This window comes from Pundamilia nyererei, unplaced genomic scaffold, assembly GCF_000239375.1.
Source record: "Pundamilia nyererei isolate P.nyererei 1_Seehausen unplaced genomic scaffold, PunNye1.0 scaffold00059, whole genome shotgun sequence".
Taxonomy (NCBI): domain Eukaryota; kingdom Metazoa; phylum Chordata; class Actinopteri; order Cichliformes; family Cichlidae; genus Pundamilia; species Pundamilia nyererei.
This window is the reverse complement of record NW_005187460.1, coordinates 2,942,074-2,969,329: the sequence shown is the minus strand read 5'-3', so window position 1 is coordinate 2,969,329 and position 27,256 is coordinate 2,942,074. Positions and strand designations below refer to the sequence as shown.

The window sequence follows — 27,256 nt, the reverse complement described above, 5'->3', positions numbered from 1 at the left end:
TATTAACTCTGGCAAAGGAGAACTTAAACCATAAAATCTAAACCTAAGGTAAGAAAACAAATGAATGATATCCAGTAGGTCAGATTACCCTCCTTCAAAGCAAGAGAAAGCCTGCGTGTGCCGTTGACATGTGACATGATGTAAACGCAAATTAACACGTGACCACTAAGAGCTACGATACAGAGTTAGAAGAAAAAGTCCACAATGAAAAAGAGCGAAGGAATATTTTCATTTTCATACTTTATTTATGCACAGTATCCGTCATACCACAAATAACAGAGGAACGAGAAGAATCAGGTTAACAAAAAGCAAGGGCAGTGAAAGGAAACATACAAACATCCCTGTGGCTCTAACTGTAGCCTGTAGTGGTTCTGTACCCTGACTAGCCCAACTTATGATGATCTCTGTTAAGGGGTTGTTTTTGTTTTTTAATCCCTCTTTCAGTTCAGATTCTCAATGTGAGACATGTAAACACGCAGATTAAACGTAGAGATCTCATTTTGGTCCTGATATATGTGACAGCTGCAGGGCTTAAAAGCTGTGGTAAAAAGTCTTCCTTAATTTGGCAGTTCATTTTGAAGATTCACTGTTTTAATTTGTACATATTGGTAATTAAAACACACACAAAAAAAAAACCCCCAAAGAAATACAGAAATAAACAAACTGCTTGACGCACCTGACTGAAATCAAAAAAAGACTGTTTGGCACCGGTAAACAAAAAGCCATTAGAAGCAATTTACACACATTTGTCTGCTTATATTTCAGCATTTTAGCCAAACAGGTCCGGCTACATGACAGCGAAACTGGGAAGAGACATGAAAGCGCACGATGCTGCTTGGACTGGGATGGTGGGGCTTTGTCTAATTCTGCGCGGTAAGGTGGGAAACTTCATGCTCCACACCAGGCATCTCTGTATTTCATGCAAGGGGTCGTTCTCATGCTTAGATCAGGCCTCGCCTCACGCATGCACACACGATATATATAAAGAATGGACGTATTTCGGCCCCGCAGGAAGGGCTCTGAAATCCTCATTAGCATTAACGTGGTTTAGTTACATAAGGAGTCAGCCCTGAGACGACCAAGGCAAGAGGGCATTCAACGGTTCCACGCACAGTAAGTGCTGCATATTCTCTATATGACACTGAGTAGAAAACAATGGATAAGTAGTGGAAATACATATAACAAGGTTTGCTGATACCAAAGCTACCAAAGATTCAGCCAAATGTTATATATCTCTTCTTAGGGCTAATCTAAACATAGAAATGTCCGAACCGTCTACGGTAATAAAAGCACATTCAGTTCGTAGTATAAAATCTGCAAGTAGCTCGTCGCTTCGAAACATATTTACATAAAAGACCCCCCAGAAACGAATAAATAAAACAAAAACACGGTCGACTCACGACAGAGGGGTTAGACGTCGCTCTGAACGTAAAAGCTGTCTTTTAAACAGAACATTAAAACAGGGACAAACCCCCTTTTTTTGTTTTTCCCAATTAGGACCCTCTCTTTAGAAGAAAACGTACGACAGTTATATAGCAACGCTGTTTATATCGTAATACTAAACTTTACAATGATACCAGACGTGTAATGCATCCTAGAGTCTACTGCTCGTACAGAGTCAGAAAATAAGCATGCAACAGAGATTTGCTTTGTGCATATGGAAAATAGCATCGTTATCATTCAAAACACTGCGACTCTTTAGCCACACTTTTCTGACCCTATAGCCACTGTAGGCAACATCTGTTGCATTGAAAAAACCTAGACAGTTTGTAACTGTAGCACAGTTTGATTCAGCTTCTCCATGTCAGGTTAGGTATACTGTAGTTTTACATGAGCTACAAAACAACAGATACAAACAGCCCCTGTTTAAGGGTTTCGGTTATTTTTTTTCACTGGGAAAAAAAGGCCAGAGGAGGAAGAGTGGAGAAAAAAACACTACAAGGACAGCAATAGAAATGTGTTATTCCACTTCTACTTTGGCACTCATGTAACAGTATACTACCTCTTTTTTTGTTTGTTTCTTTTAGTATATAAATATAATTTACACATGTAGCAGTTCAGAAGTAGATAAAGCCGGGACAGAGCAGAAAAAATAGGTTCCGTATTTGTTGTGCATTGCAGCTCTTTGTGTGGTGACATGGGGGAAGCATGAGAGGTGGGATGAGCTGGAAAACTGATTAAATACCTAAAGAGATAGTAACTGATACTGACACATATTTGTTCACAAGGTAAAGGCTGCGGGTCTGGAAAAAGAGGCAGAGAGTTAGAATAAAAGAACATACTGTGAGATGTTTGGGAAACGATTCTCTTTAGATTGTACATATATGGTTTTCACACTTTGCTCCTCTCTCCTCGGTCATTTCTCGATGCGGGTGTTGATAGCTAGTAGACGGAGCACTGCGGAGGATGAATCGAGTCTGTTGACAGCGGGGTGTTTGGTTGAGACCGGAAAGAACCTGTATACAGTGACAGTCATTCTTTTTTTTGTGTGGTTTTCCTTCTTTAAAATCTCCGTTCTCTCTCTCCTCATACCACGCTGTGCAGGGATGGATGGAGGAACTGAGGGTTGATGTAGGAAAAGCCGGCGAACTCGCCCTGGTCGATGTTGGCAATGACCAGCTGGTCCGGAGGGGTGAGGACGGGTTGGGTACGCGTGAAAAACTTGTCAAAGTTTTCTGCTCCTTTGCCGCACTGAAAGAGATTTTAAAAAAGGGATGTCAGATGTAGAAAAGGGTCAGTTATCTTTTTGATCTGGTTAACAGTAACAGGATTGGAGGGGCATGATGAAAGGCGCTTCCTCGCTTTCGTTAGAAAGCTTCACAACAGTCCCAGGGAAGGGGTGCAGGAAAATGTCAAAGCCTGATGTGTAGCCGGGCAGATGCTGTAATTAGATTAGGAGCTAACCCTAAGCACCCACAGTGGAGGTCATTAGCATCGGTTTGTGGCCCCGCTCGGGGCTTTCATGTGTCTAAGCTGCTGAATATATATACGGTTATAGCCGTGTGTTGTGCACAGTCACAACACTTACAGGAAAATGAGATTAATTCACTCTGAATGAATAATCCACAACAAAAACAAACCTGTAGTGCATTTCAGCGCCTGCTGTTCCCAACGCATTTTCCTCAGGAGACATATCAGCATGTGAGGCATTTTCAGCTTCTTCTATAATATTACAGAAGCCAAACCATAAAGGCTCAGATGGAGGCTTTGTTTGGCAGTCCCTTCAGACCAATTAATGACACAGTGTATGAGATCACAACTGTGATACACCGCATAGCCCCCTGAATGGATGGATCTGCTTTTAGCAGTGTTTTCCTCCCCCTTGTGTGAGCAGAGGCAGACACATCCGCTGTGCAACCCGGCATCTATCAGGGCCTTTGTGTGGAAGTGAAGGGGAACTCTGCTCTTGGAGAGCTATTTTTAATCATTGGTGGCAGCGGTTGTGTTGCTTCAAGCGCTGTAGGCAGCGAGGGGATGGAGCACGTGGGGGTCCGCAAACAGAGAATGGAGCGTTTGTGGTGACAGCAGGATGTTTAGGTGTCAGCAGCAGGCAGCGGGGCAGGTGGCTGCAGCTGGGATGCAGCCTTCAGTTCTTCAGAGGGCATATAAACCACAACACCAGCTGGAGGTGAACGAGAATACAAACAAAAGACGAGTGTTCGTTTTTTATGTTTGTGTTCTTTAGAATTGTTTAGGTCCCACTCTGCATGATTTATTTGAATTTATTGTTTTTTTGTGGGGCTTTTTTGCCGAAAGGTGAATAAAACCCCCAATAATTAATTTAACGTTGCTGCTTTGCGATCATTTGTGATATTATACTAGACCATGTAAACACCAATCAAATCTTTCTGCATCTGGAAATATTCACCTGAAGGAACAGATTTCACGAAATGCAACATAGAAACAAAAAATACAACAAAAGGCGTTTTTTCCGTTTAGCTCAGCTGGAGCCATGTATTGATAAAAAGAAGCTGAGGCAAAGATGAAATGATAGAACGTGTCACTAAATGCACAAAAAATATATGTTTTAAAAAAGCACCAAACAAACTAATTCACCTCCAAGTATGTGTTGAATTCATAAAATTCTACTAACACATAAAATCACATAATAAGTAATTATCTGGGAAATTTCCAGAATAAAACAAAAATATATTAACGCATTAGTGCCAAATATTATAGGAAGGATTAAGCAAACTGACAGTGCAGGTTGTATTTCTGGGCTTTTTCACTCATTTTCAGTGATGTCCTTGTACCCGAACATTTTCAGGGGAATATTTTCAATTTTTTAATCTATTTAACGTTGACCTATAAATGATTTAAGTGTTAAAAACGGGCATCTAACTCAATGAACGAAGCAGTGTTTTGTTTACACATTACAGACAATTTGGCAGATAATTCATTTTAAATGTAAATCAGTAGCATCCAGGCTTACTTTTCCAAACTTTTGGTTCAAATCATCACCAATATGCATGGAGGAGGTCAGGATGGAGTGGCTGCATTTCAGCCAGCGATGTTGGGAATTTTGTCAAAATTGTTCGAATTATTAATTTTTGATGCACTGTGCAATGCAAATCTGAGAAGCAGAAGAAGCGTGGGATCATCTTGACAGAGAACAGAACAAAAGGCAGCCAACATTCAAAGAAAAGCTTTGAATGTCTTTCAAGAAGCCTCGAGAACTATTCCTGAAGACTAATGAAAGGAATGACAAGAAAGCTGAGAGTTCAGACTATGTTTAAGAATAAAGGTGGTCAAACCAAATGTTGACTTTCAAGGTCGTTAGAATTACACAAATTCTTTCTTAGCCTTATATACAGGATTTTCATGCATGTTTGTATATTTTATTAGTTGCAACTATTTCCAATTTTCCTAGTAAAATATAAAGAGATGAGGGGTGGCTTAAGACTTTTGCACAGCACAGCTTCAGTGTTGTTCTTTCATGTTGGAAGCACACTCAGCCTCCACTCACCACTTTGGGTTTAAATGGTGGCTGGATCTCTCTGTTGGCCAGGCGCTCCCAGTCGATGCGTCTGAAGAAGGCCTGCTCTCTGATGTCTCTCTCACCCTCCAGGCCACAGCCGAGACGCTTTGAGGGGTGCTTGGTCATCAGCTGGTGACAAACGGAGGAAGAAAAAGAAGAGATGGAGGCAGCTTGAGGGGAAGAAGGTAAAAATAGGACAGCAGGAGGACTGTGAAAGGATCTTAAAAACGTAAATATAGAAATGGCATATTTTGAATCCTTGCTTCCATCGGCAACATTATGCAGAGCCAGACTGACACTCAACCAGCTTATATATAGTTACAAGCAATCACGCCACCTTTTCATCGCTGCTTTTTTTTTTTCTGAATCAACAGCCGCTTTTAATTTCAACTGTGAATCATTTGTTGCAAATGAAATGTGAAGAAAACAATAAGAGGGGTCAGGATAGTCTCTCTCGTCAGCGGCTCTGAGACGATGAAAGATATTTATAGTGGCGGGACGCAGCCACAGGATGTAATATCATAATAAATGAAGGCGGGTGTGTTATTAAAAACTCAATCAGGCCGCGCTTGAATCTTAATAGAATTGTCTCCGGTTTCTAAATTTGCTGTGAAAACTCATTTCCATGTTGGTAAACAATCATAATAATGACGACCTTGATGCCAACTTGACTGTGATGATGTCAAAGTCCCCAGGTGTGAGAAAAAACCCCAGGTGGTCACTAAATAAAGGGTTAGTGTTGAAAGCCATGGAAATCGGTGATTTGGTGCATTTTTCCACATAAATGTTAGTGTGAAAAATTATTTCCTGCTACAGTGAAGCAGCATATTCTTAAAAAGGATCCTTAAAAATGACTGGTAATATTTATAATGCATTTACATCACTGTGGGCCGTGTTGCTAGGCAATCGTGCACAAGTCGGATTGCTTCTAGTCACCGATTTAAGAAAATGCAAAAAAGCTTAAAAGTAGCTTAAAGTTGCTTGTTTGGTGTAATGGTGTGTGTCTGGTTCGAGAAACAAACCCTGACGATGACAAGTTGTACTGCTGTTACCAAAACTGGTCCAAACTGGGAGTCATTTTCCAGGCGTGGAGGGTGTAATGAAAAACATGGGACACATTTGCTGTTGCAGTGTTCTGTCTCTACAGTTTTTTATTGCACTTTTATCAAAGTGCAATAAAAAACTGACTGGAGATCCCACGAGGAAGAGCATCTAAAAGCAATATTTTTTTTAGCTACAACATGCTTGCACCATATTGGATCCCCTTTTGCTTTAATTCTTTGTCGCATAGATTCAAAAAGGTGTTGGAAACACTTTCGTGTTGACATGATGGTATCACCCAGTTGCTGCAGATTTGTCGGCTGCACATGCTTGACGAGAATCTACCGTTTCACCACATCCCAAAGATGCTCTACTGGATTGAGATCTGGTGACTGTGGGGGTCATTTCAGTACATTGCATATATTGTCATGTTCAAGATTATTTGAGCTTTGTGACATGGTACCACCACGCTGGTGGAAGTGGTTTTTCAAGTAGTACTCAGGTGTGGCGTTTAAAAGATGCTCAGCTGAAACTAAGGTGGAAGAGTGTACTAGGAAAAATATCCCCCTCACCGCTATATCACCACCAGCAGGCGGAATCACCGATAAAGCAGGATGAATCAAGGCTTTCTTGTTGTTTATATCAAACTCTGAGCCTAATATCAGAATAGTGCAGCAGAAACTGAGACTCAGACCAAGCAACAGTAACAAGCTGTACCCTTCATATTTTTTGTTGACAGGAGTGGAACACGATGTAGTCGTCTGCTACAAGTTTCAACACGTTGCACATTCAGAGATGTTTTTCTGCAGCTTTTGAAGTAGCTTGAGTCTAACGAATGACTATTTCAGTCATTGCTCACAGGATATTTTCTCTTTTTCTCTGTAAATCTACATTTCTAAATGCTCTGAGTTAATGCTATGTCATTGCTGATTAGATATTCCTGTTAATGAGCAGTTAATGAAGTGGTTAGTGAGTTAAATCTGCAATAACTGTACAATGCTATCACGTCAATATGGACCAAAATCTGTGAGGAATGTTTCCAGGATCTTGATGAATCTATGACATGAAGAAATAAGGCAGCTCAGAAAAGGAGGTCCAATTTCTGTTTTCTAGTTTGATCACTCATGTCTGACATGCTTCTGATGTTCAGTGTTTGGGTTCTCAGCAGCACGTAACACCAACTTAGAGTGGATAAAAATAATAATACTATACACTAACTACGATAACTATAAGTGTCCAGTAAGTATGTCTACAATGGCAGCAAACAAGTAATTACTGTATAGCAGCTGCTCCAGGGTAGAGCAGTGGACTCTCTGAGAGCAACGTTTGACCTTAAGGGGTTAAAAGCTTTTGTGTCCAACAGATCAGACAGGATTCTTTGTTTCATGATTTGAGCTTTGATAAATATAACATAATATTTTTTCATTAAATCATACCCGACTCTTGTACACGACAGCTACTGAAACCAGCTTTCTGTTATATCCTATATCAATATACCCTGGAGGTTCAGCTACCAGTAGCAGAGCGGTGTCCTGTGAAGTGAGATTAATGACTTACCGAGCTGTGTCGAGCTTAAAGCCAGAGTTTTCTGTGGCTCTACCTGGCTAAACCTTTTTACTGTGGATCTGGTACTAATTGAATCTCAAGCCTTCTGCTCAAGGAGTTCTCTTAACAAATAAAAAGATTTAGCAAAGAAGCAGGAGCCTTTTATCTGAAGTCCTTTGGCCTTTTACACAATACTTACTCCTTTGCAGATGGACACAGCTTCTTTAGACATGGACTTGGGGTAGGACACGTTGTGCTCCATGATAGACTGGAAGAGCTCGTCCTCGTCTTCTCCATCAAACGGCGGCTGAAGAGAACAGAAGCAGTGTCGGAGAGTTCAGACAAAAGATGATGATGATGATGATAATGAGGATGACGATTTGCAGCTTGTTATGTGGAAGACACTTAGACGGCAACTTTGGCAGGTGAAGGTGATTCGCTGTGGTGTTAAGTGTGTTATGAGGCGTCGCTATCTCTGTAAGCTGTTGTTGTGCTTACGGTTCCTGTGTGGTTCACTCCAGGTTACTCAAAGCAGCGACTCGTCTTATGAGCGGTAAACAAACAGCAAATCCTGGTATAACAGTTTATGTGATTGTTTTCAAGCATGAACCACCTAAACTAAGAAAAATGTCTTCCTCCAGACTGTTGCCTGGAAACTGGAAACCTTTTATTCACACCTTAAGTATCTGAGCCAAGGTAACTTGCGATTTCTTTTTCCAAGGACACACACTGGTTATAATAATAAGACGAAATATTGCAGTGCTTTGCTGCAGTCACTTTTAATCTTCAATCAAAACCAAACTCTCTGTATTCACACAGATATTGTGAGGCTTCTCACTATTCTCTTTCATTTCTGAGCATTGGGAAGATAATTACTTGTCATTCCCCCTGTCTCTCTTTTTCTTCAACAAATTGCTCGTCTTTCATTAATACAGCTGGAGCCACTTCAGCTAGCTGCTGTTTCCGTCATTAGTTAATCTGATTACTATGCTAGCCGATCTTAATTAATTTTCATCTAAAATGTCAGAATATAGAGAAGGAGAAATTGCCCCACAGTTTCCTAGAGATTGAAGGCACATCTCGAAATCTCTTTGTTTAAAGCAGATGGTCAGTGGCGTAGTACAGGAGCTCATCGGGCTCATCATGCCTCAAAACTCACAGGTTACTATAATGTGTGGAGTAAAGAAAGAAAGTGATAAGCTTTGTTGCTTTGTGGGAAGAAAAAACTCTGGAAACTCTGGCAGAACCAGGAGGAGGGTCAGCCATGTGTTCCATCCAAAGTGGGATGGATGCTAGCTTTCCTAACAAGACCAGGTTTTCCAGGGGAACAGCCAATAAGACTTCAAGAAATCAGAGATCCAAATGACTGCAGGAAACGCTTTGAATGCCGGCTGTGCTTGAGTGGCAGCTACTATTAAAATGTGAACTATATCTGATTAACTTGCAACAGGTTTAAGCACAATTTTAAGAATACATCTGTAAGTACAACTGGTGCATGAAAAACAGCGCATTACCTGTCCTGCCAGCATCTCGTACAGAAGAACTCCATAGGCCCACCAGTCCACTGATTTCCCATAAGGCTGGTATGCTATAATCTGAAAGTAATGAGAAAAGAAAATATATTCAAAAAGTGGAATAACTGTGAGGGCATGAAGCAACAACATCCCTGCTGTCAAAATCCTTTTCTAACCTGCCTTTATTCTGTCACTGCTGCTCGACTCTGTGCAGAAAAAGGTGACGACTGCAGTGTTGTACTGTATGCAACCAAAGGCAGACACAGTGAACGTATCAGAGAAAAGTGAACAAGCAAATCAACCGCCATTAAACACATTCAGCTATTCCGAGCTTCCATAACAAAAGCGTTTTCTCCTACCATCCAATTTGCCATCCCACAACTGCCTCCCACACACAGACTACACACGCGAAATGATAATCACGGAGACGCAAAAGCAACACGCTAAAGCACAGCTGCACACAAACGCAGCAATTTGTGCAGCTCCCAAAGTTATAATTTGTAGCTTGGCTTTCTTGGGAGATAAACCCACAGCCATGCGAGGTGCAAATGTTTACATCTTTCTCTGGATTCATTAACTTAAGAAAAAAAAATACAGTTTAGAGTTAAAGCCTTGTCAATCTCTGTCTGTGTTCCTGCATATTTAATGATTTAGAAAGTTATTAATATGTGGTGTTATTTTAGCAGGTGGAGTAGTAGTCAGGAAGTTTAAAAAAAAACAAAAACGACTAAGAGTAAGGGCTTCCCTCACCTCCCACCTGGGAGATGCTCCCCTCTGAATCATTGCAGACAGATTATATATATATATACGTATATATGCGTATGCATGCACATAATACTAAACAGATAATCACACATTTCATCACCCTGAGTGACTCATCTCCTCCTTTTACTCTTAACTCTATTTCTGTTCCTTTTATTAGTGATCTGAAGTCTTTCTCTTTCCGAGCATCCACCCACAAATAATATTTTCTTTGAGCATCTGATTTCATGAACCTCAGAGCAGCTCCGGTGCTCCTTGTCGTGATGAGTGTGAGTGGTTAAAAAAAAAAAAAGTGATTAAAAAAAAAAGCCCATCACAGATCACTTAAACGACTCTCACAGGCTTGAGAGATGTCTTGATATCCAAGAAACTTCAAACCATAACGGTGACATGAAGGCACACACCTGCATGTCGCACATCTTTCTGTTCATTTATTCACACTTTTTAAAAAGCCTAGGCTGACTTTTTAACACATTATTACTCCAATGGTTTCAATCTTTCTCCATAATTCACTAAAAGCTCTGTTGGATTCCACAATTCGGTGTTTTTATGCACTCATGAAAGACTTCCAAGGTCTGTTTTTAGAAAAATGAACAGTTGAAGTTTTTATATGCGCTAAATTTATAAATTGTAAAGTTTTTATGGATTTTTTTTAAACTGTTATATTACTAGTATGGTTAATCTGTGGTGGGCAAAATTAAGTTATATTAAGTTATCAGTGCTAATTTTTTTATTTGTTATCAGAATAGGGAGCTTTTAATTTCATTAATTTGCACATACACAGGTAGAATAATTAAATTCATTCTCCAACCAGCTTGGTTTCACACTGTCCACAGAAACATCGGCTTAAAGCAGCTTGCATGGCTTTATAGGTAATCTGTTTCAAACAGGCCTATAGTGCAGTACATGGTAAAAGATATGTTCCCCCCTCCACCTAACTACTGTTCTCTTTTTTCGAAGTAGAAATCAAATTTAAAACAGTAAAAATTGTATTTTTCGTTCTACGATTTCAGTCACTGTAATGAAAATGCAAAGTTCAAGTACTGGACAATCAGAAAGACCGACAAAACTCCATTACATTACAGTATTAAACCAATAAGAAAGTCCCCAAAGAACCTGCACAGTAGTAATGTCGTCTTTGTTTTGTTACTCTCATTGTAATCCCTGGGTTTTGTTTTGTTTTGTTGTTGTTTTTTTGTTGCAGACATCTCACCTCCGGTGCGATGTAGTCTGGGGTGCCGCAGAAAGTGCGCGTGGTCATTCCTTCGTACATGTTTTCCTTACACATGCCAAAGTCTGCTATCTTGATGTGGCCCTCGTAGTCCAGCATCACATTGTCGAGCTTCAGATCCCTGCAGCAGAGGCGGCATTTGTGTGAGTGCATTTGTGACTCCTTTAACACTTCTTACATGCGGCTAAGCCAATATTTCTGCACCGTCTCTGAGCAGTTTATCTGCCTGCGGCGTACATCATACACTGAGTAATAAGCAGTCATTTCTAGGTCTGAAATTATTTTCCCATCAGCTTTTTATCTCTATGCTGTTGTTGCTCTTACAATTCAGCCCGCATCTCTGCTTGTGTTTTATGTCTCGATTCTTCATTTTCCTCCCCATCCCCGGCCTTCTGGCGGTTACGTCTGTCACATACTAGACTCTGTATGTCAAGCAGAGCGCTACTCGCATATGAAGAATGAACGTGAGTATTTGGCTGGAGTACTGAAAAGGAGCGGGGTGACCTTGGCCTCCTTCAATCACTTTTTTTTTTTTAGAATTGAGTGATCAGTATGGATGTAATACTGTGGCTTAGGGAAAGACTGACGATCAAGGCGTAGCTACATGTCCATTTTAATCTCTTTGTTTAGGGGCTCAGGAGATAGAGCGGGTTATCTACTAACAGGATGGTCAATGATTAAATCCTCGGCTCCTTCCTGATTATCACTGGGAAAGACACTGAACCACAGGTTGGGCCCGGTGAGTCAATCGTCTGTACGAATGTGTGTCTGAAGAGGCGATTGAGGCTTGCAGTAAAAAAGTGCTCGAGTGTTAAAATTAAATGCAGTTAGTGATGAAACATCATGACAAGCATCAACACCTGTCACCCACCTGTAGATGATCCCCTTTCGGTGCAAGAAAAACAAACCGACAGCAATCTCTGCGGCATAAAACCTGCAAAATTGAAAAACAGACATAATATACGAGCCATAAAATAGGCTGTATATCTTCCCAAAAGAAAACTGTCTGGGAATATATTAAAGCAATACACGAGGTTCCCTTTCCCTAAAGAATAATAAATTACAAATCATGGTGACCTGACACTATGAGCAAGCCAGAGTGTGTCACTGAGGGAAAATGCACCAAATAAAAACTTTCAGCTGGAGTTTGTAATGCGTCTTTTCAGCAGACGGTGCTTCGTGTTGTAGATTGTCATTTTTTGTTGCGTTTTTTTTTCGCTCTCTTCTGAAAGTAGGCTGTTATATTTCTTGACACCTATTTGACAAGTCTGCTCTGATGGACAGAATGAAAAGAGTTGAAATTACAGAGAAGTGCTTCCTGTGAGGGGCGTAGAAAGTATGACTAGCAGCAGTGTGGAGACCACAGATCATGGAGTGTCAATGAAATCCAGCGACAGCAGAGGCAAGCAAAATAACTATTAACCACTTGAAGTGGGGGGAGTTAAACTCGTCTCAGCTACGACACGGGTGAAGAATGAAGCATCGCGTTGATTGACGTTTGGTGGAGCTGTAAATACCCACGCAACTGAACCAACCGTCAGGTGCAAAGCAGTGTGTAACCAGGTAGACGGGGCTTTAGTCACACTCATATTGTGACAGGAAAGGTGAATGAATGAAAGGTAGTAGTGCTTTTTTCCCCTTGTTGCAGGAATGCACTGATCCAGCGTTTTCAGTTACAATCTGATTCGATATCTGCTGACGCAGAGCCTTCTTCAAGTTTTGGGCGTCAGTACAACAGATCATCTGCCTCCATCTCACCCTAACCCCAGCATCCTCCTCACAGCAACCCTCTGCAAGTCCTCCTTCACTCCATTCATCAGTCTTCTCTGTTGTCTTCCTTATTTCCTCATGCCTGGCAGCTTTATCTTCAACATCCTTCGTCCTGTATGTCCACTATCTCTCCTCTGCACATTTGCAAACCTTCTCAGCTTTGCCTCTCTAACCAAATTTCTGTTGCTCTGATCGTTCTGATATACTCATTCCTAATCCTGATCTCCCTTGACGAAAATCTTATTAAGTACCGATCCCAAAATTGAATTAATAAGCCCTAGTCCCCATTGTGAGGAACAGAACGGGAATTATTTTTAAATGTTAAAGGCAGCATTGGGTCCAACTTAAACATGGCCTGAGTTCACAAATTAACTGTTGCAAATAAAAAACAAGTAGGAAGAGAAATTTACTGAACTGCTTTTGTGTTACCAAGACGATGACAGACAAGGCAATCAAAATACATGGAGCCATGCAAATAAAAGCTTATGCAAGAGGATGCACTTTCCCAACGTAGCCACAATAGCTCGTTTTTCAGCCAAAATAAGCTGTTTCTCTTAAGTCCTCTACAAGTGTTACTTGTTTACTTTTCTTACTCAAGAAATAAGCTGCCTGTGTAGGTGATACTGCATGTCCAGGCTTCGTCCTCACTCATCTCCCTCCACGCTACATGACATCATAGAACTGAACTGGATAGATAGGGCCATACATCAGCTTAGAGTCACCAGTACAAATACCAGAATGGTGCATCCTGAATACTCAGACACCACTGGCCCATGAGCTGCACCGAGACTCTCTGTTTTCAGCCTTTTATCTAGCATAATCATATTGTTATATTTAAAATATAACATATCTTAGAATCACCTAAAAATAATGTTATTTCAATATGATTTTCCTCTTAATTTGACACTCATCTTGTCAATATGTACCAGGTTAAAAGGAATACTATAGTTCACACATTACTCTACTATAGTACTGGGGCATCATTACTGTAAGTATGTGTACTTTTAAATAACTTGACGTGACTATAAAACATGTAAGCTGCCTGCAGGATATCAACATCAACATCCTTACACAGCCTGTGGCTCCTTAAACTTGCCCATACGCTGGATATGATACATGAGGTCGCCTCCGTTAATGTACTCCATCACAAAGTACAACCGATCCTACACACACACAAAAAAAGAAGAAAAAAAATTTGTTATTGTCCAAGGTTACATAAAGATAAACACCTCACACTGTGAATCTGTGCAGATATAATATTCAGTGTTTAAAAGTCTACAGCCATATATCTTAGAGTTACAGTATAATTCAGACTGAATAATTCTTCTATTAAAGCCTGCTGTACAGATTATAGATCTATATTATAGGACACAAAGGTTTGATCATTAAATATAATTTTATTTAAGGACTCCGTCTACGCACAGAGTTGACGTCATACAGGAGGACTTTGTATTCAAAGGGTGGTCTCAGTTCAGTTTCAATTTTCTCTGCAGGAGCGCCGTTCAAATAAATGTAAGTAGGAAAAGCAAATATAGACGTAATGACAGACACACACAATAGGACACACAGATTGAGCACTAAGTAACGGCTCCCTTTGTAAATTTAACGGATATTTTTGGAAGTGTGATTAAAAACTTTGACGTCAGCAGGGGCTGAAGTTTCTACACACCACTGTCTGGAAGCAGGAGTGGAGCTGCGTGAGGAAGGGCGGTTTGTCTCTCAGGGCCAAGACTCTCTTCTCCACCATTGTGCATTCGACGTCGTCGTCCTGGATCACGACATCTTTCTTCAGGATCTTTATAGCGTACAGCTCCTCCGTCGACTTCATCTCAGCCAGCATCACCTGCAACGGGGGGAGACGCCAAGAGCCAAAGCCACCATAAGACAAAGATTAAAAAAAAATCAAGCAAATGAAAAAGCTCAGGAGCATCTATTTTCTCTCACCTTGCCGAAGCTGCCCTTCCCGAGCAGAGCCAGGAAGTTGAAGTCATTGAGTCGGACCCGGTCCATATTCCCTGACGGGAAGCTGAACCGCCGGTGGTCTGATGGCGTGATCACTTTCTTACCGTGTCCCAGCTTTGCTTTCTGCAGAGACAGACGTGTGTTAGGATACAGACTGCATTCGCTCACGTGCCAAATAGAGTCAAATTAGAGTTTGAGCGTGGATAAGGTTTGCACATTTTTGTTCTGTGCTTCAGATTTTGTTTTTGCTTGTAAATAACTGTAAGCATGATCCCAGCAAAGTTAAAGAAAAGAACTTAATCACCACCACCTTAATTTGTGACAGTCAAGAGGATGAAGGAAGTATACATGCCACCCGTTGCTGTTGTTTTCCAGTTTATGATAAGATATAAAAATCAGAAAACCATACTGTAACAACTCACAATGTAATACCAACAAAAACATGTCAAAATGTGATAAAAATATCTTTCGGAATGTTTGAAAATGCAACAAATTCTAATAAATTATGGTCAACGTGACAGTTCTTTACACGAAAGCATGCTGTAACATATTTACACCTCATTTAAGGTTACATTTTACAAATGGAGTTTTCGTGATTTGTTACATTTTCAATCTCTCTGGAGATATTTTAAAATGTTTCGCATGCTGACAATCACATTAATGCATGGGAGTTGCTTCTGTAATTGTTAGTTATTACATTGTGATATCGTTACAAAGAGCAATGACAGACACATGCATCCATACAAAAAAAAAGACAAGAAAAACAGGTTTGCTGCATAATCACAAGAAAATATAAAGTCAAGCTTGTTTAATCCTTCCAGAGCCGACAGTAATCAGCATCTAATTTTTTTCTGGCACGCGTGGCAGTTTCTTTGTTATATTCAAACATCCTCGGTTATTCAGCGAGATCTCACTACTGGTGCATTTTGGGAAACTGTCTGGTGGACAGTCAGCGGGGGTTGCCAGTGTTGTGAGGATCCCTGTTGTTATAATCACTGCTCTGCTGAGCGTCTTTGAACAAAAAAAAGGGGCAATTAGGACCCTGCCAGCTCCCATCACGGGTCCAGCGGTTGTCTGTTTCTGTCAGATGGAGCACACAAAAAACAACAACAAAAAGTAAAACATACAACCAGTGTGAGCCACGAGAGCCGTTTCCAGGACAACCGTTTCTCTACTCTTTACTAAATGTGACGGAATACTTCACATAATACTTATCACATATTTATTGGACTCGGGTCACGTGGTTTTACGCGTACATCTGGTTAGGTCAGTGAGCAGCTGATTATTCTAAACATTAAGTAGGTATGTCAGTAAACAAGCAGGGCGGGATGAGTGATTTTCATTTTGACCCCGAGTGCCGCCTGATCCACTAATTCACTGCGGTTAATGAATTTCACCTGACAGTCCAAGTGTAATTGAGGTGGAGAGGAGACAACTGTGATGAAAATGAACTGACCAGATATTTGCAGGAGTGCGCAAAAGCGCGGGAGACAGGAAAAATCTAAATAAACAGCAGTCTACAGTCAGCGTGACCACACTCGAGGTTCCCTAGGGTGGTAACTCCACAGCTGAGGTCAGCTCACAGCAGCTCACAGTGCAGGCCAGAGTACAGGCCATATTTAATTTGGAGTTAAAATCTCCCTTTAATTCAATTTTAGGTGTTACAGGCCTAAAAATAACGTGGAAACAAAAATATGAGATAAAAAATGATGCTTTTATTTTGAAATTGCACACAAAATTGTTTTATGTTGCTAGGTAGATCTGACATGCCGCATTGCTGCTGCTCTTTTTATTAAATAGTAACACATTTGAATAAGACGGTAAACACTAGGTCGTGCTGTTGATTGCAACTGAAGTTCAGCTTCCACCGCTTGCTCCACCGATACCCTTACCTTGGAAGGACACCTAGTGGTCATTCCTCAAACACAAAACTGCACCTATCTAACATGGACCAGCTGCCGGTGTATAGCGTATAAAAGGAAACCGGCACGTCTCCAACACAAGCACTCACACAATATCGACACAAAGATGCTGTGGCCACACAAAAGTTAGGCAAACCGTTACAAAGCAGCCACTCACTGGTCTCTTAATAAATCTAGGACTGCCACTGTGTTGAGGGATCTGGCATGTGTGAGTGTTCATCAGTGCCTCATATTTTAACATTTAGACTCTTGACTAATAATAAAACTAATTGGAAAGTCTGCCTTTGGGGTTTGTGCCGGTATCTTTCTCAAAAAGACTTAAGAAAACATCATGGATTGGACTTAAAGGTGTTAATCTTGTCTTACAGAGCCTCTCGGTAAACTTCTCTGTGCTCCATAAGTTTACAACAGAGGGACAGACGACAGACTGCTGTCTGCTGTTTGTGTGTTAGAAGATATGAGGGACATAAGCTAAAGAGTGTACACGCGGCATCTTTATAATCATAATGAAACTGTTAAAGACTAAAAACACAAAAGGAATTTAAGTCATTCGCTTTCTTTGTTCTTTTATTTTTCATGTTGCTTAAATGTTTTTGAACCTCCTGCATGAAAGATGAAGTTGTTGCAGTCAGTTTGGAGCACTTTCTGTAGTTCAGAGATTTTTTTTATTCTTCTGAGTCATTCTATATATAGCTAATGTCATGTTTTAGCAGTCTGAGCTACACAGATCAAGCAGATACTTACCAACATAGTGCTCTGTCTACTTTGCCTTGTGTCCTGTGTTAAAGTTTACAGAGAAACAGAAAACAACTGGAAACAGCAGGCTTTGCTGATTAAAACCGCCCAGTAGATCACTGGCACCAATCATTCCAGTATTAGAGATACTGGCGAGCTGTCTGCACAAAGCCCGTAAGTAATACAGAAGCATCTGCTGCAGCGCTACCGGACTTCAGAGCAGTTTCTTTCCTCAAGCTTCTGATGCTACCGAATCCATCCTCCCGAGGTCAAGATGAAAAATGCCTTCTGTTTTTAAAATTATTCATTCTTTCTTTTATTTATTGATTTATTTGTCTAGTGGCACGAAGGTTCTACATCTACAATTTTGATGTAAAACCCTGGCAGGAATTCATCTATCGTTTTGAATATATTTGTGCACCAAACAAGGATTGTGGATTTTGTCCTTGACACTGGAATAAAAAAGGGGGGATGCATTAATGGGTGGCGTCAGCGGGTGGAGGAATGTTTACTGCAAGCAGAACCCTTCTTTTTTTCCACTGCTTGTACCTGACTATTGCTTTAACACAGGCTTGAAAAATTGCGAGCCACTCCTCTGCAGCCATTTGCAAGTGCTGCAAATGTCAGACTTTGCTTCAATGCGAACACACCAGGAGTTGTGAAAACCTCAAAATGTGTCATTCATTCATCGTAATGTGTGGTTCGTTTTACTTTATGCTTACATGTGATTATGAGCCTGAGACAAGGAGAGAGTATAAGAGTGCTCGAGAGGAGTTAGAGAAAGAAGACAATTTATTACAAAGGGTCTGTAACAGCAAGCAAATTGGGCTGATTCAACTGTGTGCTGTTGAAAGCCATTGTTAGTAAATCAGATTGATTTGTGGAATCCCAGCAGAGATTCACAAACAATCCTAATTTGGTAAGTAAATTAAGTGCGAGGCAAGCTACAAGTGAGAGAAAAAAAATTAGATGAAGCAGGCAGGGGAGCTACCTTCAGATAGTGGATATTTAACTGGCAGTCCTAGAAGAAAGGAGGAAACTCAAAGGTTAGCCGGTGTGTGCGAGCGTGTGGACAGAGACAAGAGAAGATATTATTCTGATCACTTGTAATCCTAAAATCGTAATTGGCCCGGAAAACAGAGAGATTCCTGCTCTGTCACATCTGTCGCATCCCGCCTTAGTTTCCACGGCAACCGCACAGTCGTGCATAGACGCGAGCCTTGGAGGAAAGTCGAGGTCAGCGTCGTACGGCGTGGAGAGAAAAGAAGCGAAAAAATTAAAAACAAAGCAGAGAGAGTCGGCGCTTTGAGGACTTGCTGTGAGTTTACACAGAGTATTAAAACCTCCGCCTGCCCACGCGCAGGGCTGGACTTTAATAAAACGCCTCTCGCTCTCTGCCGTCTCGGTTTTCCTGTTTTTTAAAAAAAATCTCTTGCAGTTTTGCACCTGTTTTCATTGCACTGTTCAATATAGCAGCCACCTTAATAATATGGACATAAAGAGGTCGTGAGTTTTATTTAAGGCTGCATGCTGTAAGGTGTTAAAATAATGAACAACCTGCAGTCGACAGCGAGGCCACTAGAGAGCCAACGTTAGCTGTAAAGCCTGCTTCCACTGACTTGATTAGAAGGACTGTGCTGGGGCTGCTGCATGCTTATTTCACTTGGCTCTAAACATGTCAATGTGAAACATTTTCAAAGCCTTTAGTGGTGTTTTTAAACGACTACGCATCGTTTCAGTTTTGAATTATAAAAGTGATGTGGAATCAAATATGTTTAAACATCTTAGTGAGCCTGGAAGCGCAACTGAGGGAGAAATCCAGACGAAAAACATGATTTTCAATTTAAAAAATAATCAAAGTTTAGACATCAAGGACTCTTTGACACAGTGTATGAGGGCTTCTTGGGAGTTCTCATGTTTTACTCAAATGTTAACATAATAAAAAAACTAAAATTGTTTTTTCTTTTCAAACATCTTGAACGTTAATGTTTTAAATCTCTGCTGCTGCAAACAGCTTATGGTCAAATCCACTGAGGCCTGGGAAATGTAGCCTCAAAGCTTACCTTTCCAATTCAACAACAAAGCTACCCTCGAGTCAGAGTACAAACCCAGCGGTCCACATGGGATTGTGGCACTTCATGTGCACAAACTTACAGTTTAAACCTCTAAGTGAGCTTTTTTCAATACACACAACTGTTGTCATGCATATTTTATAAATTTTTCTTCTAAAGTAAAACTACCTGTGCCTATGAAACACTTATTGTATTTCTTGCCTTTTAATTGAAGCCGATTTTCAGTTACGATTTTCATAGACTTGTTGAATAGCAGCTTCTGCAGCGAGCACCAGCGTGAGAAAGATAAATTATCATCTGCTGCTGTACTTCCCACATAGGGGTCTCTGGGATTTGCATCCTTCGTTGTCCGCTCTGTCTCCCGCTTCTGCGCGGTCTTATTTGTGCTGCTTGCACCTTCTTGTTTCAGCTCGCCAAGCTTTTAATGCACAGTATACACAATTGTAATTTAAAAAACAAGAGCGCTCATTTGGATGCCGGGAGAAAACGATCTCCCTCTCAGGCGCACAGGGTGAAAAGCACAAGTAGGAACGGGATGAGGTTACCATGGTGACAGGGCCACACATTTTGTTAAAATGAGTGCGTACAAGTACAATAGACACGTATGACAAAGGAAATCTAGTTATGCCTTTATTAGAGTTAGAAGTCGCGCAGCTCCTCACCTCAAACTTCTGTCGGAGCTCAAGGTTGACATCATCCACCTCGGGAATGGGAACATTGTAGTACTCTCCCTCTTCCTGGTTCAGCAACTTGTACCTGACAGTAAAGAAAGCAGAGAGATGTTTGTCGAAATGTGCAAAAACTGAGTGCATTTATTGTTCAGTTTTCAAAACACATCACAATCTGTTCTGTGAGCAGTAAACACTTAGTCACGTGAAATACACAAGACTTTATGTCGTCCTGTGGAAAACTAAGTATGCCCTTACTGCTTAATTAAGTGGGTAAGCAGCAGCCAGGTGGTGCTAATCAAATGCACTTGATTAACTGATTATCAGTAAGTGTGAGGCGCCTCTATAAAAGCAGAATTTTGGGAAGTTTGCTGGTCTGAAACATTCATGTGAGTGTTAACACAATGCTATAATTGTCACGATCCTGGGTCTTTTGACCCTGCATTTTGAGTTTTAGTTTATGGTTTACGTTTAAGCCCTCCAGGTTTTCTAGTTCATTTTTTATCATGCCATGCCATGTTATAGTTTGTTATTAGATTCCCTTTGTGTCTTCCACCCTTGTTAAGTCTCCCTTGCCCTTCATGTGTTTCATGTCTGTGTCTTACGTTGTCAAGTTCAGGTCGTCATGTCTGCGACTTATGTTTCCTGTTTTATTTTGAAGAGATCTTGTGTTCCTGTGTTCATTATGTTCATGTGGGTTGTGCTGTTTTGATCTTTATAGTTATTATTTCCCTAGGTTTCAGTTATGGTTGTCATAGGCTTAGTTCTTGTAATATGACTTTCCATGTGTTCCATGTTGTGTCTACTGTGCCTTTCTGTACCATGTTTCAGGTTCCTATGTTCTTTCTCCCAGTTGCTGTTAAGTTTACATGTTTAGAGTTCAGTCAGTGTGTTTCCTGTTTTACTTTGAAGGTCCGTGTCTCATGTCAGTGTTTCTAGTTTTGCTTCCCTTGTCTCGTCCAGCCTGATTACTCCCAGCTGTGCTCTCCTTCTGTGTCTCATTCCCTCGTTATCCCTCAGTGTATTTAAGCCCTGTGTTTCTCTTTGTCAGTGTTGTAATCTCCCTCATAGTTGTGTGATTCGCCATGTGGTTTCATGTATGAGTTATTTGTAGTTTTCTCAGTTTAGTTTTTTTCTTTGTTTCCTTTCCAAGCCTGCAATAAAGCAGTATTTTGAGTTAACTTTTGTCTCGGTGAGTTTTGTGTTTGGGTCCTTCTCTTCCCTGCACACAGCCGAAACATGACAATAATCTTCCCAGGAGTGGACAGCCGCTGCAAAAATCCATAAAGCACCATTTTAGCCTCAGTTACATCATGTTACACATATCATAGTTTAGATTTGGAGTGGTGGAAGGGTTATGATTTGGGCTTGTGGGCAGCCACAGGATATGAACTCCACTGTATACCAAAGTATTCTAGAGGTAAATGTAAGGTAATCTGCCTGACAGCTAAAGCTTGGCCAATGGGAATTTGAGCCCCAGCACAACAGCAAATCTACAACAGCATGGCTTAAAAAGCAAATAATTAAGTGCTGCAATGACCCAGTCAAAGTCTAGACCTCAACCTGTGTGATGGGACCTTAAGAGTGTGTGCATAAATGTCCCCAAACCTCAATGAATAGAAGCAACGTTAAGAGTGAAGAGTGGTAAGACGAGCGGGCCAAAATTCCTCCTTATTGATGTAAGAGAATGACAAAGTCACACAGAAAACAGTTACTACAACTTATTACTGCTAAAGGATGTATTTAGTTCTCACAGGACTGCAGAGTCCTCCTCTACTTCCAGTATAGACATCTTCCAGCCACTTGTCTAACGACCTGTAATAACCAGTGAAAAAAATAGCAGCGCGCACACATGCATACAGTACGCCTAAAAATGTTTTGGTCCGGTGTCTTGGAAACTACTGCAGGCATTTCCCAGAACTTATAACTGTGCTCACAGCAGCAGTCAATCAGACTTGGTTTAGGCTAAGTCGCTGCAGGTATGCTAACATGGTTTATGGAAGAGTCATTTTAACAGGTCTGTGAGTGTGTGTTTATCAGACTGAGACAAAGCAGCCAGACAAAGACGGAGAGGCGAGGAAATGAGTCTAGTAGGTGAAGTTTGTCAGCGTGAGTGGACCTGGCTGCAGAAGGCATTTCCGTCTGTTTTACGCACACCCTGCAGCCGTTTTGTTGTGGTCAGTGTCATGTCGACTTTACAAGTTGGCAACCTGCGATGACAAATAAGCTCTATATTAAATAAAGCAGATGATCTACAATATGACGTTTAAAACTAGCTTCCATTGCGGTCTGAGTTTTTGTAAATATGACTTTCCAGTGTTACTGGCACTGACAGAATTTAAAGCTCGTGGTTGTTTATATAAACACAAAGAGACACACGTACGAACTGTATTTTGACTCTTATAAAACAGCGCGGACAAAAGCCAACTAAAAGTGTTCACATTGACCATCCTCCTATTCAGCTCTCTGAATGCCCACAATCATGCACAAACAATGAATGCATGAATGATGCCTGAAAATGAGGCTACTGGACAGTAGTCCTTCCATTCATGCAGTCCTCCAACAGTATAACAGCATGGTGCACATACATAACTGCAGAACTTCCCACAATTATCACAATTATAAGTGGCATCCTCTAACCTGGGATATCATTGGAAATTTGAAGTGTCATTGATAAATACAATTTATTCATTAATGTTTGTAATTGTAAATTGGGTCCATGCATAATTAGGAACACAATGAAGGTATGTAGTGTGTGTGTGTCTGTGTGTGTGTGTGTGTGTCACTGGGTTTATTTCCAGACTGTAAATGTATGTGATGTTCACACATGAAACAGTAACTTAACACTAACTCTGTACTCGGTGATACATACGGTACTCAGTACAGCACAGTAATAGAAGATATCATTTATATTACTGATGCTCCATTATGTTTTTTACCACTTATCTTGGCTTTCTACCACAGATTATGATAACAGCAATTGCTATTATGTGAGGGGGAAAGAGAATAAGCTTAATATGAAGGAAGTTGGACTATTATGACTTCTGCCAAATCCTGGCATCATCCTGGATTTTAAAAGTCGCGTAGCACTCCACAAGTTTCATATAATTAGTTCACTATTAGTTTAAAGTGTGAATTACTGAACTGATTGATGTAAATTCTACTTTTTTTACTGACTGATAGAACAACCATCAAATAAAGCTTCTTTAGCCACATTTCTAATTGTTGAAATGCATGAGTGAGTGTACGAGAGTCAGAAACATAACGGACCATCCAACTGTAGGAGCTTTGATGAGCTCAGACACTCCAAACGACATGGACCCCATGAAGTCATTCCGAGTGGTTCGGTCCCAGTCCCACACCTCGATGGACAGACGACGGTCCTTATCCGATGCTTTCAGCTTACTGAGCACATATACACAAAGCAGGAGGGAAAGTAACACAGTGATGTCATGCTTAATATTCGCCTGATTTAATGAAAGTATGATAAAAATGTCATTCAAACAAACACACACATACAAACTTTGTCACTTACAAGGTGAAGGACTCATTCCAGCACGGGTTGAGAGAGGAACGGATGGTCCTGGTCTTCTGTTTGGTTTCATTCTTTGGATCCGGGATGAGCTTGAGTTTAACATATGGGTCTGATAAACCATTTGGATCCATTGGAATCAGGTTCCTGGCTTCTCCGACTAGAAGAAATACGACACACAGAAAATATGGTAAGACTTTATGATACAACCCATGACTTAGGCTGTAATTCCCCTGTAATTAAATTGAATTAAATGCATTTTATTTTGAAATTACAAAGTAATTATATTAAATAAGCACACTAGAATAAGGAGGTAACAAGTCAGGTTTTTACAGGAAACAAAGAAATAATTATGCTATAAGTAAATCTAAGAAGTGTGTTATTTAGGTGCTGTATGATTTCCTGGTAATTCAGTGGAAAAACTAAAAGTTTTCCTCATTTTAGATCATAAGTACGCTCTACTTTTTGGGGAGTGGGACATACTATGGAGTGGCTTACCCCTGTCTGACTTCTGGGTATTTTACAGGAGAGAAGACACATTATACATATAAGTAGTAAGTAATTATATAAAACAGGACAAATTAATAATACAAAGTCAAACAGAACATTAAATCCACTCCGTAATACAGCACACGCCCAGGAAAGTACAGTGTACATATGACGGGGAATATTGTTTAGAAATATTACCTGTAATTATGCAGTATTTAAAATTATTAAAGTATTACTATAAATTTTCTTACAGCATAATTATTCTTTTGTTTCCTGTAAAAAGCTGACTTGTTACTGCCATACTATGCCTTTATTTTTGTAGGGAGTTAGAGCATAATTTCAAAATAAATCCATTAAAATTTCATTTAATTACAGGGGAATTATGCCATTATTCACAGGCCATATTATAAAGAGTTACCAAAAATATAAGCGTAAGAGTATTTGCCACCCACCTCCCAGCTAAACACAAAGACTGTGACTTCGCACTGACTCAGGGGTTAAAAGGCACACAGATGGGAGAACGTAGATGAAGTGTTGATGAGAGGGATGGATAGAAAGAAAGAGTGGTGAGTCACTGCAAGTCATTCTATGGCTGAACAGCCAACAAGAATGATCTGACCTTCACTCAGAAGCAAATTATTTGTTTGTACTCTACTGTATACATGGGATTCTTCTTTAGATAGACAGGCAGATGGCTGATCAAATCAGGCACCACATATGTTTATAACAGGTGCTGCAAGGCAAAGCATACTCTCAAAATTCACTTAAGTATAAGTGTGAAAAAACACCAACAGAAGTGTAATGCTGGTGGGTGTTAGGGCGCACGTACACGTAAATCAAAGAAAGAAAAAAAAAAGTGTAATGCTCGCCCAAAAGCCACATTTTCTGTTGCAAAATGAGCAAAAGTGAAAGCAAAAGAGGTGAAAACACGTCTTTTACTGTCTCGCAGGAAACATGTGTGAGCGGATATTGTGAAGGACACATGAAAAATGATCACATAAAAACAAGTGATAACGGCAACAGGAGCAGGGGGATGAGGTGGCATGAGCGGGCCACCATCACCATGGCGACAGCATCTAGTGTTAAATGGCCACTCCCTCATATATGATGTAATGTATAACAGGGATCAAACAGAAGCAAGAACGGAAGGAAGGACAAAGTCTACTTTAAACAACAGGCCACTAAATGTAAATCTGAGATTTTGAAATGACAAAACTCTTAACAGATGGAAAGCAGAAACAGGATCCCACTGATCCTGTAAAATAACGTTTTTCAGCTCCACTCTCCCCACTCTGTATATTTAAATGCAATCAGACACACTGCAGGATAAAGCAGCTCTGGAAAAACAACAAAAGAACAACTTATTCGTTCTAGTTCCACCGGTGGATTTCACATTTGTGGATGTAAAAGCCATACAAACCCAGGCCGTGAAGCGCCCATGAAGCACCGCTTCTGTGCTGATGTTACCGCAAGAGGAGGTTTTGAACCTGGCAGTTACTGAGTCGGCAGAGTGTTGGTGCCTTTTAATGGACTATGTGCCTCAGCACTCAGCAAGCCTGCTGTGTAACTGTGTGTGGCCCGTCACTTTGTGGCTAAGTTCATAAATGCTTCCACTTTGCAATAATACCAGTTAGAACTGATCGTGGAATATCTAGGAGGGAAGAAGAATAGAGATCTCTGATGTTCCGCCTTCAGCCCCTGGCACTCCTTTCTGATCTTGCTGCTCTCTGGGACTGTCACATCCCAGGGACTCCGCCTCTTCAGCCTCCACTATGTCTGCTTGTTGGCCAGCAGCTGCCTCTCTGTCTGGAGGTTGAATTCCCACAGGACCTTAGCCTTAGTGTTGTTCTCAACCACCTCTGGCACTGGACTTGGGGACTTCTAATACATGTGCAGCATAGAGGTTCGTCTACACTATCCCAGCCCCACCTTGCATCTTAGATCCTGCTACTATGTGCTGGGGCACCTCCAGCCTTTATGGAGCTGGAGCTCGGGGCCTGTTCTTGTGCTGATCAGAGCGTGTGTGTTGTCCTTTAGGCTGACCATTTCTTCATATCAGTCACAGCCTCAACCATTCAGTGGTACATCCCATGGAGGGACTTGGTTATCCATGGCTCACAAGCCAAGAGCTTAGAGTTAACCGTATATATGCTGTATGTATCCATACATATTACATGTATTAATGTACCCTCTTCCAGTTACATCCAAGCTTAAATTGTTCCTTTGATGTTTCATGACTTCCAACCTCTGGCCTCGCCCATTTGGTATGGAACATAACCAGTCAGCCAAAATTAATTCTTCCAAAATAAAGAAGAATAACGTGAGCTAACAAAAACACAATGTATAAAAAAACAAAACAAATCATTAAACACAATGGTAAATATAGTACATTCTATCAATGAGTCAGTCAGTCTGATCAACTTCCTATTGCTTCATGCACTTCCAGCTTAATGCAGTAGAGGGCAGTATAGGTCTCCTGCTTGGAGTTGCAAACATTGACAAAAGCTCTTCTCTTTTTCATTGTTGTGTTGTTTTAACCTCATAGTTTACTCTTTGTCCAGTGCACAGTACTCACCTTCCCTGTCTTATCGCCTCTCTCTCTCTGCGTCTCTCACGCACCACACACACACACACACACACACACACACACACACACACACACACACACACACACACACACACACACACACAATGAAACAAGCGGCAGAAGGACAATCTCCCACGTTCTCATCTAAATCCTCCCCTCTGCTGGCTGTGGCTGTGCTCACAGGCATCAGTCACTTCCATGGCAACGCTGGCACCAAACAACGCCAAAGAAACTTAGGCAAGCATGTAAACACCCTAACTAGACACAGGCACACAGGCGTGTGTGTGTGCGCGCACGCCATACGTGGATAAACAGAAACTGCTGTTTAACAGACTCTACATAAGTGTGTGTGTGAGAGAGAGACCTGTGGCGCATGTGCTGTGTATGTAATTTACACACACACACACACACACACACACACACACACACACACACACACACACACACA

At 40.9% G+C, this 27,256-nt stretch overlaps 1 protein-coding gene across 2 annotated transcripts in view; it reads right to left on the bottom strand.

Annotated features, from left to right (window-relative positions):
• Positions 1-223: 223 nt before the first annotated feature.
• Positions 224-27,256, bottom strand: part of prkcab (protein kinase C, alpha, b) — a 117,498-nt gene continuing 90,465 nt past the window's right edge. The window contains exons 6-18 of one of the 2 annotated variants that reach the window (XM_005734651.1): positions 23,736-23,892; positions 23,471-23,605; positions 20,195-20,288; positions 18,452-18,481; positions 14,786-14,926; positions 14,511-14,684; positions 13,913-14,004; positions 11,943-12,005; positions 11,054-11,192; positions 9,079-9,159; positions 7,764-7,871; positions 4,967-5,107; positions 224-2,691 (exon numbers count right to left, since the gene is read on the bottom strand). In XM_005734651.1, the coding sequence (XP_005734708.1) occupies positions 2,527-2,691; positions 4,967-5,107; positions 7,764-7,871; positions 9,079-9,159; positions 11,054-11,192; positions 11,943-12,005; positions 13,913-14,004; positions 14,511-14,684; positions 14,786-14,926; positions 18,452-18,481; positions 20,195-20,288; positions 23,471-23,605; positions 23,736-23,892 (1,520 nt within the window). In that variant the 3' untranslated portion in view covers positions 224-2,526. The remainder of the gene's footprint in view (positions 2,692-4,966; positions 5,108-7,763; positions 7,872-9,078; positions 9,160-11,053; positions 11,193-11,942; positions 12,006-13,912; positions 14,005-14,510; positions 14,685-14,785; positions 14,927-18,451; positions 18,482-20,194; positions 20,289-23,470; positions 23,606-23,735; positions 23,893-27,256) is intronic. The other variant, XM_005734652.1, reaches the window with a different exon arrangement.